General features: G+C 45.1%; 1 protein-coding gene across 1 annotated transcript in view; it reads right to left on the bottom strand.

The window, feature by feature from the left end:
* The window catches only part of LOC146081226 (macrophage mannose receptor 1-like), a 282981-nt gene that overhangs the window by 55985 nt on the left and 212328 nt on the right, over window positions 1-14668 (bottom strand). The window contains exon 20 of the mRNA XM_083189331.1: window positions 1009-1174. Within this exon, the coding sequence (XP_083045457.1) occupies window positions 1009-1174 (166 nt within the window). The remainder of the gene's footprint in view (window positions 1-1008; window positions 1175-14668) is intronic.

Below are 14668 nucleotides of genomic sequence, written 5' to 3' on the forward strand. Positions count from 1 at the left end.
GGGGCCCCATGATCACGGGGTACAAAAAAATGCACTCCATTTTTTTTATTATGCTGTCTGGTCCACGGCTGGCTTGGAGCAGACAACAAACATGCAGAGCAATCACCCTCTCTCCTCTCCCCCCGGCCCCGGTTACCTGTCATCTGGTATTTGCCATCTAGCTGCAGAAGCCAGGATAAGCAGAGGATGGCTCTGCTCCTGTATGCTGTGGAGCATGTAGCAGGAGCTAAAAGAAGATGGCTGCCCCCATACAGACTACAAAAAGATGGCCGCCGCCCACCAATGAGAAGCCAGGGTTTCCTTCTCCAGGAAATAATAGACAGTACAGAAAAAAAGGGGCGGGCTTAACAGAAGAGCGTGAGGAGAAGATTTGCAGGAAAAAGGTCCAGAGAACCTGCTTAATGCCTACTCCACCTTCATCTATCTATCTATCTATCTATCTATCTATCTATCTATCTATCTATCTATCTATCAGAAGTAGTTTGTAGAAAAAAAAATCTAGACACATACATACACACATATACACACACACACACACGTGAAGAGGGTTTTTGGGGGGAGGGGGCCCTTAGATGTCCATGTACCGGGCCCCAAGATTTCTGTTGCCGGCCCTGGCTGGAACTCAGGAGAGCTCTCTCTGCACAGGTGCTGCTGCCCAGGTGACTGGACGCCCGTCCACGGTCTCTCAGTCACCCTCAGTGATGACTCACTCTACTGTGTGACTGACTTATGCTGCATGTGGCTACAGAGCCGCGGGTTTGCCACCCCTGCTCTATACCATAACTTTCTGTTTGACTGAGAAAAGCACTGAATACAATTTGACATTTTGCATACAGTCACAGCTTCTTTTGTATTATGTCCACATTCATAGTTAACTGAGGTAAACAATTTCAAATGTTTTTGCAGACAGTAGAAATGAAAGACTGTAATCTAGGCTACACAAATAATGTAATTAGATTAGTTTGTCTGATTGCAGAGAAAATGTTGAATGGGTTCTTAGCATCTTACCGTTGGATTGCTTACATACTGAAGCATAACTCTCATCACAATGTGATGTCTTCCACTGCATGTCCTCATCCATATAGACACAGGCGTACTTCTCCTTCGGTTCCTCAGGAGCCCATTTTGTGTACCAAAGCTTCCAATTATCAATCCACCTGAACTGGCTGTCAGTCTGAAATAGCATCGGACACATTAAACAATAGCCGGAGATGATTTTCCATTATAAGAAATGTTAGATGGTAATTTACTAAACTGTAGTAACTATGGCTCCTATTCTGGTTGGTTCGGTCGGACCGCCGTGCGTACGGTCCGTCCGAGCACATCCCACATACGTTCTTGCGAGCGTGATTCCGCCCACAGCACATCCGCGTTCGGACGGAGTCAGCACCCGACAACGGGGAGTGGTGTGCATATGAGCGTACGCGACCGTGCACCGACAGTTCACAGCCTTAACGATCGAAGACAGAACGCAGCTCCGATCAGAAGCGGTGGCGTACGCCCGAGCACGGGAGCGTACGCGTCGCTTGTCTGGACCAGCAATTGATCTGCTAATGAGAAAATTGGTAGAAGGCAACTTCAAAGGGAAATCCCTTTGAAGTTGGCTTCTATCACTTTTCCAATTATCCTAAGTGTCATGTTTGATTTGCTTATGATTACCTCATTTGTCTCCCTTAAATTTACTACAATTTAATCCTAATTACATATCTATTTAATGTGTACTAATGTAGAAATGTTTACACCTATGTGTATTAGTGGTTTTTTTTTGGGGGGGGTGGGTATTTATTTAAATGTGTTGCTACACTAATGATATGTGTGATGTTTTACTGGACCCACAACTAACAATCATGTGTAATTTACCCCTACAACCCACACATGCCCAAAACATTAATTCCTTAAACTTCACTTTAAATTACATATTTATCTAACATTTACCTATGTCCACAGGCACTATGAAACACTCTAACATGTAACTATAGAAACCACATAAAACCTCTAACTTTTGACAAACTTTTATTTTCAAACAAAAATAGAGTGAAAATAAATTTTTAATTGTGGCCATGTGTTAGGCGAAGTAGTATGGCCATAAAGATTATAGTCCCCGTCAGCTGGGCCACTGTGTCCTCAAATTTCTCCTGCTGGGTTGGGGATGGGGGTGTCATGAGGGATGATGCAGGGATGGGAGTAGAGGTGAAGGTTGTTGGGTGTGGTGGGGATTTGTAGGGGTTGGGGTGGGTGGTGACGAGTAGTAGGGTGGTTGGAAAGGGGGTGGTGGGGAATGTATGGAGGCAGAGGAGTGGGTGTTGGGCGAGGAGTGGAAGGAGGCTGGGGAGTGGGTGGAGGAAGAGGAGAGGGTGTACACAGAGGAGTGGAAGGAGGCTGGGGAGTGGGTGGAGGTAGAGGAGTGGACAGAGGCTGGGGAGAGGACAGAGGATGGGGAATGGACAGAGGCCGGGGAGTGGACAGGGTTTAAGGAGTGGCTGCTGGTAGTGGAGGGGCTAATGTTGTGGCCATATGTAGATGCTGCTGCCTCCTCCTGCTGGCCATCTTCATCCTCCTGTTCCTCCTCCTGTACGGACTCCTGAGTCTCCTATTCCTCCTCCTGCTCCGACTTCTGAGCCTCCTCTTCCTTCTCCTGCTTTGCCTCCTGAGCCTCCTCTTCCTCCCCCTGGTCGGCCTCCTGAGCCGCTCAGGCTCTCTGCCGTGCCCTTGTGCATGCTGAAATAAGAATGTTGGTCAAACAATTATATGCAATTCTAAATATATGCCACAAACATTTATTAAATGATGAATGAATTACAAAATACAGGCTATTATAAAGTGTCAATTTTGCCTCACCAAAAAAAAAAACCTATAATTAACCTATACACATACACCTATACCCATACACATTTTAAAAAAAACTGGAAAATTTTCCAAAGATTAGCACAATACATACATCTGTGCACATAACGGTGGATCCTCGCGAGTAACTACGGCTGTCTCAGGAGGTCGGACCACCTTCTCTCTAGTTGTCCGACCGTTCGCCGGACCCCGGTTCGGTCGCGGATTTGGCGCTGGACAGCATTATACGCCCGACGCTTATCCATGTTGGAAATATAAGGGCCCATGGGCCCCAGATGCTGGTTCTTCACCCTTACCAATGCCACCAGCTCCCTCAGGGAAAATGGCACAGCCCTAGCGGAAGACATCCTGATGAAGGAGTGTAAACACGCCGAAACGCGTTGAGCCACTGCATCCTGCTCTAGCACTTTATTGGAGAGCCATCCATCTCACACCCAGTTCCATCTTAACACCTTGGAATTCCAGAGGACACCATACCCGGACCAGTTTTGTTGTACATACCACCTTGGATCCCCTGAAATCCGCAGCCAATACATTTGGTACCAGCCGTACCTTAAGGACTGCCTTATCATTCCACCAATCGTGTGACATTCGGGAATCCGCCACTGGGAAATCTCCGGGACTCTGAAAACCCACTCCCATTAAGATCATCCATAATATATGGTAACTATACATCCTGGTGTTGATTTGGACCAAAAATATTCACTTTTTGCCCCAACATCGATTGCTAGCTGAAATCATCCTTTTTTTAAATACAGTTTTATCATAATTTTTTTCATTTTGAGAATTCTCATATGTAATGTATTGTATATAATTTGTAATTCATTTCTTTTAATATTGGAATAAATTCAGTAAATACCCGAGCGCTGTATCATAATCTCTATATTTCTTGATCTTGCCAATGGTGCAGCTATTAATTGCAGCTCCATATATACAGTAACTTTTGGTGTTCTCTGATTTGTTGAAAACACTCTTATTTGGTATAAACTTTATTAATCCATTCTGTATTAACAGTATGTATGCGTTGTAATGTTAGCAACCCTGTATAATCTACATGTGCGTACACATGCTTACACATGTAGTGTGCGTTCTGTTTTCTTATACTTGTTGGAAAATTGTCGTTTGACATGTGTAATCAATTGTTTATGTCACAGTAATGCACGCAGCCACATACACGAAGCCTATGCTTACAATGCCATAGCAGAACATAGAGGCTGATTGTGGTGTCGTGTTACTTACTCCATACTTATGTTCTGAGCCTCAAGCATGGCCAAGCAACCAGGCAGAACAAGATGTGCCATTTTCTTGGAACATCTGAGACCCAGCAGGTGCAAGGTTGCGGTGACTGGTTGCACCAGGTAACGGGGTGTATCATTTAGGAAGCGTGCTAGCCAGGATCCCAGCCAACAAAAAAAAAACGCCCTACATTTCAGGAGCGAGAATTATAGATTTTTGGTCCCCCCGAGCACGGGAATGGATAGAGTTAACCGTCAAGAGGCTGACGGCCTCTGCGAAGAACAAGATTTGGGATCAAATTACAGATGAAGTCAATAAGGTGGCACCACTGCAGAGGGATGTGAAGTCTGTGAGGAAAAGGCAAGTGTGATATATACTTATTTGTGTCAATATGGTAAATTTGTTTATAGCATTTAATATAATGGTGTGTTTGTAGATAGTTTGAAACTTCAATGACACATGTGAACACCATCATAGAGGGGAGTGCTTGACATGAGGTGAATTGCTTTTTGAAAAATGTATTAACAGTAAACCATCTGTCATAAGCTACATACAGTATATAGGTGATACCTGCACCATTGGGGTGAGGTGAGGTTAGGGCCACATTTGAGGTCATGTGAAGTATGTGATGGTTCATCCATAATTGTGGGTAAAAAATTTAGTCGCAGACAAATCTGTCATAATAATCCTCTAAAAAAAACAGAATGACGTATGTTGTTGCCATTAGCCTTCAATAGAGTTAAGTATGTGATAGTGTGATGCTTTATAATGGATACAGAAATGTGTGGGCTGCAAACGTATACAGATACATACCATGATAAATTATCAGTACTAATGCTGTGCAGTAGCAGAGGGCTTGAGATATGTAGTTACTAAACATTGTTGTCATGTTTTTTTAGGTGGCAGGATTTCAAATCGGGCATTAAGAGGAAGATGACTGAACGGTACGCTCACAGCATGTCCACCGGGAGTGGGCCTATGCCCTCCAACCTGGAGTTTACCCCCTGGAGTCCTCTGCCTTATGCTGGGTACACACCAGGACGACTAGGGCCCGATCCCCACAATCTAGATCCAATTCCGATCAATTGGATGTAGATTGTGTGCTGATTGGGCCCTTTTCTGACCTGGTGTGGACCGATACCGATCCGATGCGCGGTCCCGCGGGTCGGTCGGTCGTTATTGAGATCCTACCTGCTGCAGGTAGGATCTCAATGACGACCATACAGCCGGGTGCGGGTCGCCATCGGATCGGACCCGCTCACGGTGCACATCGTGAGCGGGTCGTGCCCCCCCGCGTCATCGTGAGCGGGTCGGACGAGACACTGACGACCCGCTCACGATGTGCATCGTGAGCGGGTCGTCCTGGTGTGTACCCCGCATAAGATGTCATCAATAAGGTAGAGATCAGGGGGTATCTAATATGTATAGTGAGCTCCCGGCGGAGGTTTTTGCTGCTGAGATATCAGATAAATGTGGAAACTGCATTGTAGATGGTAACATACATTGTTTATTGATGTGATGCTGACAATGTTTTTTTTCCCATAGCTGAGGTGGACAGTCCAGATTCACCCCAACATTCATATTTATTACCACCACTACAGCAGCCTCTACCATCGGCACTCCCACAAGCTCCCCAAAAGACGGCGGATCCTATTGGAAGCCAGCTGCTTACTACCATCTTGCAGCAAGGGGTGGAGACTGGGGTCCGTCATGAGCTTCCGGTGGCATTGATGGAAAATGTGGTGGCTGCCATGACAAATATGTGGGAGCAGTCCAGCCGCCAAAATGACATTCTGGCGGCTGCCATTAACAACCTGGCCCAGCAAACCAGCCGCTAGAATGACATTCTGGTGAAACTTGCCACCACCGGGGCACTTATGGTGGGCCAAGCAGCAAATCCATCTGCTATTCCACCCCAAGCTGCACCACCACCTTCCTCAGCAGCCAAGCCTCCTCAGGCCACCGTCCGAAGAGGCCGAAAACCTGCTGCCCCCAAGTCCCCACCAACCAAGGGGAAAAGAGGGTGGAGGAAATTGTGGTGTCACCTTAATGACTTTGTCTGTGGTTTGGCCCCAAATCTTGGCCTTTGCTCTGGTGGGCCACTTCCTGTGTGCTAACTCTATTCATTCCCATGCAAAGGGTACTAAAATCTGTAATTCTCAATCTTGAAATGCAGGGTATTGGTTTGATGCTGTGGATCCTGGTTAGCATTGTTCCTGGATGATGCAGATTGGATGCTGGTGTGGCCTTTCATTTCACCATGCACCTGCTGTGTCTCACATGTTTCATGTAATGGCACTTTTTGTTCTGTCTGGTTGCCCTCTTACATTACATATGACAAACAAGAAAAAAGAAACTCGGGTGGGGTGCACACTAGACCCCTAGAGCTAATATGCCTTAATGCAGTTTAAAACATTTTATTTTGTATATATATATATATATATATATATATATATATATATATATATATATATATATATATATATATATATATATATATATATATATATATATATAGGAAAACTTGGTGGGATACGCACTCAATAAGGATTGTTAGAGAGTCACAAGCGGGTGCCAGCCATGTAGATAATAGAGAAACTTAATACCCAAGTCGGATATGTAAGGCAGCACTCCAGGTTCAAAAAAAGAGTTTTTTACTTCATGGAAAGTGATTCAAACACATACTGGGATTGCAACTGATAACATGAAGTTAGGCATGGGTTTCAGGGTAAAATAACATAGTCACCAGTAAAGTGGCAGTCAACGAGCCCCGTTTCGGCTTATCCAGCCTTCATCCTGGACTGACCCACAATGAACAAGTGCTCCCAGCCAGTATATGTAGCAATAACAATCACCAATTCATTGAGAACACCAGTGCCTAATGAGTCATACGTGCAGCCCCAGGGCCTTACCTCCGTCATGATCAGCTGGCCGGAACTCCATATAAGGAGCTTCCGTGTTAAGGAGCCAATCTGCTCGCTCCTATGCAACACACCTCCAAGCGCGAGTCATACAGTGTTCAGACCTCTCAGTACCAGCGTGTCTGGCGCGGCCGCGTCACTGAGCGTGATGACGTCATCACGTAGCGTCAGCGCGTTCCAGAACATCGCCATTGCGTTACCTCCTGCTGCCTAGGTAACCAAACTCCGCCCCAGCCAAACAATAATAGGCCTCCACGTCCCACGTATTATCTGCTGCCTCTGGGCAGAGTGCTTATTACAGCAACAGTCCCAGGGCCAGATATTCTCGGGGATAGCGGGCTGGTAAGGCTGGACTTCAGCGGATATCACTGTGGAACTTAGAAGTGGGCATAAACGGTAAACCTAGCCTCCCACCCCGGTCCCCCTGTACCCTGTCATGTGTCACATCCGTGCCACAATGTCAGGATTGGGGTTCATCAGGATATATCCAGAGGCTAAGTCCCTTTAGTCAAATTGAATATAATCAAGCCAATGATGGCGTGCCCAGTAACAATTCATAACAAAAATCGGGAAAAATTGACCAGCAAGACCATGCATCAGTTTGGCCATAAGGGTTGCCCAAAATGACTCAGTGTGCTCAGAATTATATATACAGTGAAAGTAGAAATATAGAAAATAGAGTGTCCCATAGACTCGATTGGTGGTAGACACAATGAACAATGTAAGCACCACAGATAAACATAGACAATAAATCAAAGAATATCAAACATATGTCAAAGGATGGCAAAAAGTCGACATGAAGAGTCGGCATAAAAAAATCGACATAAAAAATCGACATAAGGATCGACAGACTGGGCAAATCTTCAAAGGAATGCAGAGAGAGGGAATTCCTCATTTAGGCCGCCTGGGGATAATGAACCCAATTTACGGATCCATTGGCATTCCCGTTGTAACAGCAGTTTATGCCTATCCCCTCCTCTTCTAAGGGGTGGGATGTGATCCACCGCCATATAGGTGAAATCCCTTAAGGAATGTCCAGCTTCTCGATAGTGTCGGGCCACAGGCGGGGTACCCGCATCAATCCCCACAAAGGCCTTTTTTATTGAAGACCTATGCATAGAGATACGCTCCTTAACCATTCGGATGGTCTTCCCTATGTATATTTTGCCACAGGGGCATGTGATAGCATATATTACAAATCTGGATTCGCAGTTCAAGCGGTGGAAGATTTTGAACTGCGTTCCATTCGAAGGATTCAGAAACTGTGATCCTGTCGTCACAAACGGGCAATTAGCACATCCCGTGCATTTGTAGGATCCAGCCGGTCTACGTAGCCATGTGGTGCTGATGTTCGAGGAAGGGCTAATGTCGGAATAGGAAATCCTCTGTTTGAGGTTAGGACTGCGTTTATAACTGAAAAGGGGCAATTGGGTGCATTCTGGTCCAATCACAGGATCAGTATTGATGATGTGCCAATGCTTGGTGATCGCAGATTTCAGGGTGTTTGATACGGTGGAGTAGGTAGTTGGAAAGACGACCCTGTTAGTTTCTTTGGACTTAGAGCTGCCTTTCTGTTGTAACAGCTGTTCCCTGTCCAATGCCATACACTTCTCCACTGCTGCATCAACTTCCCTTTTATCATATCCTCTTGCGAGGAATTTAGATGCCATCAGTTGCAAATCCCTCAGTAACTCCTCCTTCTCTGAGGTTATCCTGGAGACCCGTATTAGCTGAGAGAAGGGAAGACCCTTCTTTAGTGGGGCAGGGTGGAAGCTCGAGTAAGCTAGTAGGGTATTTTTATCCGTTTTTTTTCGTAAATACCCTAGTCGCATATTTGGCACTCATGGCTGTCACCGTGACATCAAGGAAGTCCATGGTAGTTGGATGCCAATTGTGGGTAAAACGTATGCGTCCCGGTATGTGGTTCAAGTAGCTCACAAAATCTTCCAGTAGATCACTAGTGCCAGTCCAGATAAAAAATAAGTCATCAATAAATCGGCAGTAAAAAATGATGTAATGGGAAAAAACTGGATGTGACATGATGTGATCTCGTTCATAACAGAACATAAATAAATTAGCGTATGATGGGGCCATATTGGACCCCATCGCTGTCCCAGATAACTGTAAATAAAACGCATTGTTAAATAAAAAATAATTTTTATGCAAAATTAAATTCATTAACAAAATGAGGAAGTCGACCGGTGGACCCGTGTAATGGGGGCTTTCAATCAGGATGGATCGTACAGCAGCTGTACCATCATCATTAGAGATGTTGGTGTACAAGCTGCTGACGTCCATAGTTACCAGAAGGCTGTTAGGCGGAGGTACCCCAATTTGTCGTAGTTTCAGAAGGAAATCGGTGGTGTCTCGTATAAAATATGGAGTGTTTGTCACCACCGGCTGAAGGTGGTAATCTACATACTGAGACAATGGTTGTCCTAGTGACCCCCTGGCCGAGATGATGGGCCTACCTGGGGGGGCCACCAGGCTTTTATGATTTTTGGGGAGTATGTAGATCAGAGGTACCTTGGGGAAATCCTGTGTCAGGAATCTACTCGTGTCCTCATTGATCCACCGGTTCGACAAACCCATCCCAATCACTGCATCAATCTCACGTTTATATGATGACGTTGGATCAAATGTCAAACGTTTATAGCAGTCTCTGTCATTTAACTGCCTCATGACCTCAGTTACATACATCTCTTTATCCAACAATACAATGCCCCCGCCTTTGTCAGCGGGGCGGATGATTATATTGGTGTTGTCATGGAGAGAACGTATTGCCTGAGTTTCACTTTTGGATAGATTAGAACGTACAAATTTGACCTTGTTTTGTATAACGTCATTCTTTACCAATCTGAAAAATGTGTCGATGGAAGGATTGGTGGTTGGGGGGTCAAACACACTGGTACCCCTAAAAGGACCTCTCTCACATCCACTCTCTGTGGGATGTTTCTTGAAAAAATCAATAATATTCAGTTTCCTCTGAAATTTGTATAATTCGACATCTACATCAATGGGTTTGGGCGAATATGTCTGTACAAAAGTTAAACCTTTCGATAGAACCGCCATCTCCACAGTGGTAGGTTTATATTGGGATAGATTGAAGACCACTATTTCCGGGGTTTGGGATTGGCCCCTCTTCCCCTTGTGTCTCCTACCCCCTCGTTTGGTAGGTCCCCTCCTTTGCGGTTGCGGCTGCGGGTGTGCACACGTTCCCGAAAAAAAGGGCATCTGCCACCCCTTGAGGGCTGATCGGAGTCGCTTTGGGAGGTGTGAGAGTCAACGTCTGTATACTCCCTCCCACCACCACGTTTCCTCTGCCCCTCAGTCGGTCGCCACGGTCGTCTGGGATTTTGTGAATTAAGCCAGGGATATACCCTTAGCTCTTTATAATCTTCCCTGACTTTTTTGTATTTGGTCTTCTTGAAGGCCAATAGTTCGGTCTTAAATTTGTCAACACCCTCACTGATTTTAGTCAACCAGGCCCCACCTTCGTCAGCTCTCAGTGTCTCAAGCCCTGCTTTCTCACAGTCAATAATATCAGACTTAATCCCTTCAATTTCGGTATTAACTTGTTGCACAACTAGTACCATTAGATCCATACTGCACTGGTTAAGGATCATGCACCATTGTTTGCAGAATTCTGCATTTCCACGCCCAATGGTGGGTTGATTTTTGATGCGAAATCCCCTGGGTAAAATTTTGTCTTTGTGGTACAGTGAAAGTGTTAACCCGTGTAATTTGAGTTCCACTAACCTTTTGTTCAATTTCAAGAGGTCATTATAAATTTCTTCCGGATTGTCAACATCGAATGCTAGTTCAGAAGTGTCGGAAAAAAGAATTTTGGATATATCCTTATCAAGAAACCTCTTGGTGCCAGTAAGGTCACCAGCAGTCGTTTCCATAACAACACACAATATTTACACTGATGTTATCCCAATGATGGGGTAGCTACACAAAATAGCAAAATAATGACAGACAGTACATAAAAATAGAACAATGCAAAAAATGCACAAAAATGTAAATACAATAGTAACAAGTTCGGTGCACATCCAAAAAAATCAATGATTTTTTATGTAGGAAAACTTGGTGGGATACGCACTCAATAAGGATTGTTAGAGAGTCACAAGCGGGTGCCAGCCATGTAGATAATAGAGAAACTTAATACCCAAGTCGGATTTGTAAGGCAGCACTCCAGGTTCAAAAAAAGAGTTTTTTACTTCATGGAAAGTGATTCAAACACATACTGGGATTGCAACTGATAACATGAAGTTAGGCATGGGTTTCAGGGTAAAATAACATAGTCACCACAGCAGTAAAGTGGCAGTCAACGAGCCCCGTTTCGGCTTATCCAGCCTTCATCCTGGACTGACCCACAATGAACAAGTGCTCCTAGCCAGTATATGTAGCAATAACAATCACCAATTCATTGAGAACACCAGTGCCTAATGAGTCATACGTGCAGCCCCAGGGCCTTACCTCCGTCATGATCAGCTGGCCGGAACTCCATATAAGGAGCTTCCGTGTTAAGGAGCCAATCTGCTCGCTCCTATGCAACACACCTCCAAGCGCGAGTCATACAGTGTTCAGACCTCTCAGTACCAGCGTGTCTGGCGCGGCCGCGTCACTGAGCGTGATGACGTCATCACGTAGCGTCAGCGCGTTCCAGAACATCGCCATTGCGTTACCTCCTGCTGCCTAGGTAACCAAACTCCGCCCCAGCCAAACAATAATAGGCCTCCACGTCCCACGTATTATCTGCTGCCTCTGGGCAGAGTGCTTATTACAGCAACAGTCCCAGGGCCAGATATTCTCGGGGATAGCGGGCTGGTAAGGCTGGACTTCAGCGGATATCACTGTGGAACTTAGAAGTGGGCATAAACGGTAAACCTAGCCTCCCACCCCGGTCCCCCTGTACCCTGTCATGTGTCACATCCGTGCCACAATGTCAGGATTGGGGTTCATCAGGATATATCCAGAGGCTAAGTCCCTTTAGTCAAATTGAATATAATCAAGCCAATGATGGCGTGCCCAGTAACAATTCATAACAAAAATCGGGAAAAATTGACCAGCAAGACCATGCATCAGTTTGGCCATAAGGGTTGCCCAAAATGACTCAGTGTGCTCAGAATTATATATACAGTGAAAGTAGAAATATAGAAAATAGAGTGTCCCATAGACTCGATTGGTGGTAGACACAATGAACAATGTAAGCACCACAGATAAACATAGACAATAAATCAAAGAATATCAAACATATGTCAAAGGATGGCAAAAAGTCGACATGAAGAGTCGGCATAAAAAAATCGACATAAAAAATCGACAGACTGGGCAAATCTTCAAAGGAATGCAGAGAGAGGGAATTCCTCATTTAGGCCGCCTGGGGATAATGAACCCAATTTACGGATCCATTGGCATTCCCGTTGTAACAGCAGTTTATGCCTATCCCCTCCTCTTCTAAGGGGTGGGATGTGATCCACCGCCATATAGGTGAAATCCCTTAAGGAATGTCCAGCTTCTCGATAGTGTCGGGCCACAGGCGGGGTACCCGCATCAATCCCCACAAAGGCCTTTTTTATTGAAGACCTATGCATAGAGATACGCTCCTTAACCATTCGGATGGTCTTCCCTATGTATATTTTGCCACAGGGGCATGTGATAGCATATATTACAAATCTGGATTCGCAGTTCAAGCGGTGGAAGATTTTGAACTGCGTTCCATTCGAAGGAAACTGTGATCCTGTCGTCACAAACGGGCAATTAGCACATCCCGTGCATTTGTAGGATCCAGCCGGTCTACGTAGCCATGTGGTGCTGATGTTCGAGGAAGGGCTAATGTCGGAATTGGAAATCCTCTGTTTGAGGTCAGGACTGCGTTTATAACTGAAAAGGGGCAATTGGGTGCATTCTGGTCCAATCACAGGATCAGTATTGATGATGTGCCAATGCTTGGTGATCGCAGATTTCAGGGTGTTTGATACGGTGGAGTAGGTAGTTGGAAAGACGACCCTGTTAGTTTCTTTGGACTTAGAGCTGCCTTTCTGTTGTAACAGCTGTTCCCTGTCCAATGCCATACACTTCTCCACTGCTGCATCAACTTCCCTTTTATCATATCCTCTTGCGAGGAATTTAGATGCCATCAGTTGCAAATCCCTCAGTAACTCCTCCTTCTCTGAGGTTATCCTGGAGACCCGTATTAGCTGAGAGAAGGGAAGACCCTTCTTTAGTGGGGCAGGGTGGAAGCTCGAGTAAGCTAGTAGGGTATTTTTATCCGTTTTTTCGTAAATACCCTAGTCGCATATTTGGCACTCATGGCTGTCACCGTGACATCAAGGAAGTCCATGGTAGTTGGATGCCAATTGTGGGTAAAACGTATGCGTCCCGGTATGTGGTTCAAGTAGCTCACAAAATCTTCCAGTAGATCACTTGTGCCAGTCCAGATAAAAAATAAGTCATCAATAAATCGGCAGTAAAAAATGATGTAATGGGAAAAAACTGGATGTGACATGATGTGATCTCGTTCATAACAGAACATAAATAAATTAGCGTATGATGGGGCCATATTGGACCCCATCGCTGTCCCAGATAACTGTAAATAAAACGCATTGTTAAATAAAAAATAATTTTTATGCAAAATTAAATTTATTAACAAAATGAGGAAGTAAATATTGCTGTTAAGCCTGCCAGTGTAAGACACCTGCCTTCATGGGACATCTTTGACCAAGTGGATGTACAATACATTGCTGGAATTTCCCGACTGTTGCGTCCCTCCTCCTGTGATCTGGACCCTGCCCCATCCAAGCTTAGTATGGAAATCATCGGCCCTGCAAAAATAGTTCAATGCTCTTTGCAGACAGGAGTTTTTCCCGAACCACTAAAGGAAGCAATAGTCAGGCCACTTCTTAAAAAATCTAATTTAGACCCTGACTGCATGGCCAACTACAGGCCAGTGTCAAATCTTCCTTTTCTAGGAAAGGTTCTTGAGAGTGGTTGCAACTCAACTAGAGTCCCACCTGTCAACCCATAACATTTATGATCCATTCCAGTCAGGATTCAGGAGAAAACATAGCACAGAAACAGCTCTGGTATGTGTGCTCAATGATCTTTTAAATGCAAGGGATAGAGGAGACTGTTCAATCCTAATCCTTCTGGACCTCTCTGCAGCATTTTACACCATTGACCACGGGATTCTAACTGAGCGCCTGAAGAATTTCTGTGGCCTGGGTGGCACAGTCCTTAGCTGGTTCAGATAATTTCTTGCTGGCAGGTCACAGAGTTTCATCAGGAGTATACTCTTCACCACCAGTGCCATTGTCTTGTGGTGTCCCACAGGGTTCTATACTATCTCCCATGCTTTTTGCAGTATACATGCTTCCACTTGGTGACCAAATCAGACACCATGGCCTGGTCTACCACTGCTATGCAGATGATACCCAACTGTACCTGTCTTTTGCTCCAGGCACCGATAAGACAATAACAACCTTAAATGGCTGCCTAGCTGAGCTCCAGGAGTGGATGAGTGCCAGTTGGCTGAGACTGAACCCAGATAAAACAGAAGTCCTGATGATAAATCACAGGACAAGATGGCAGCATAGCCAACTGACAGGTCTTAAGCTGGGGGGCACAGCACTAAAAAACTCTGATCATGTGCGGAATCTTGGTGT

Source organism: Crinia signifera, chromosome 5, assembly GCF_055691185.1.
Source record: "Crinia signifera chromosome 5, ASM5569118v1, whole genome shotgun sequence".
Lineage (NCBI taxonomy): Eukaryota > Metazoa > Chordata > Amphibia > Anura > Myobatrachidae > Crinia > Crinia signifera.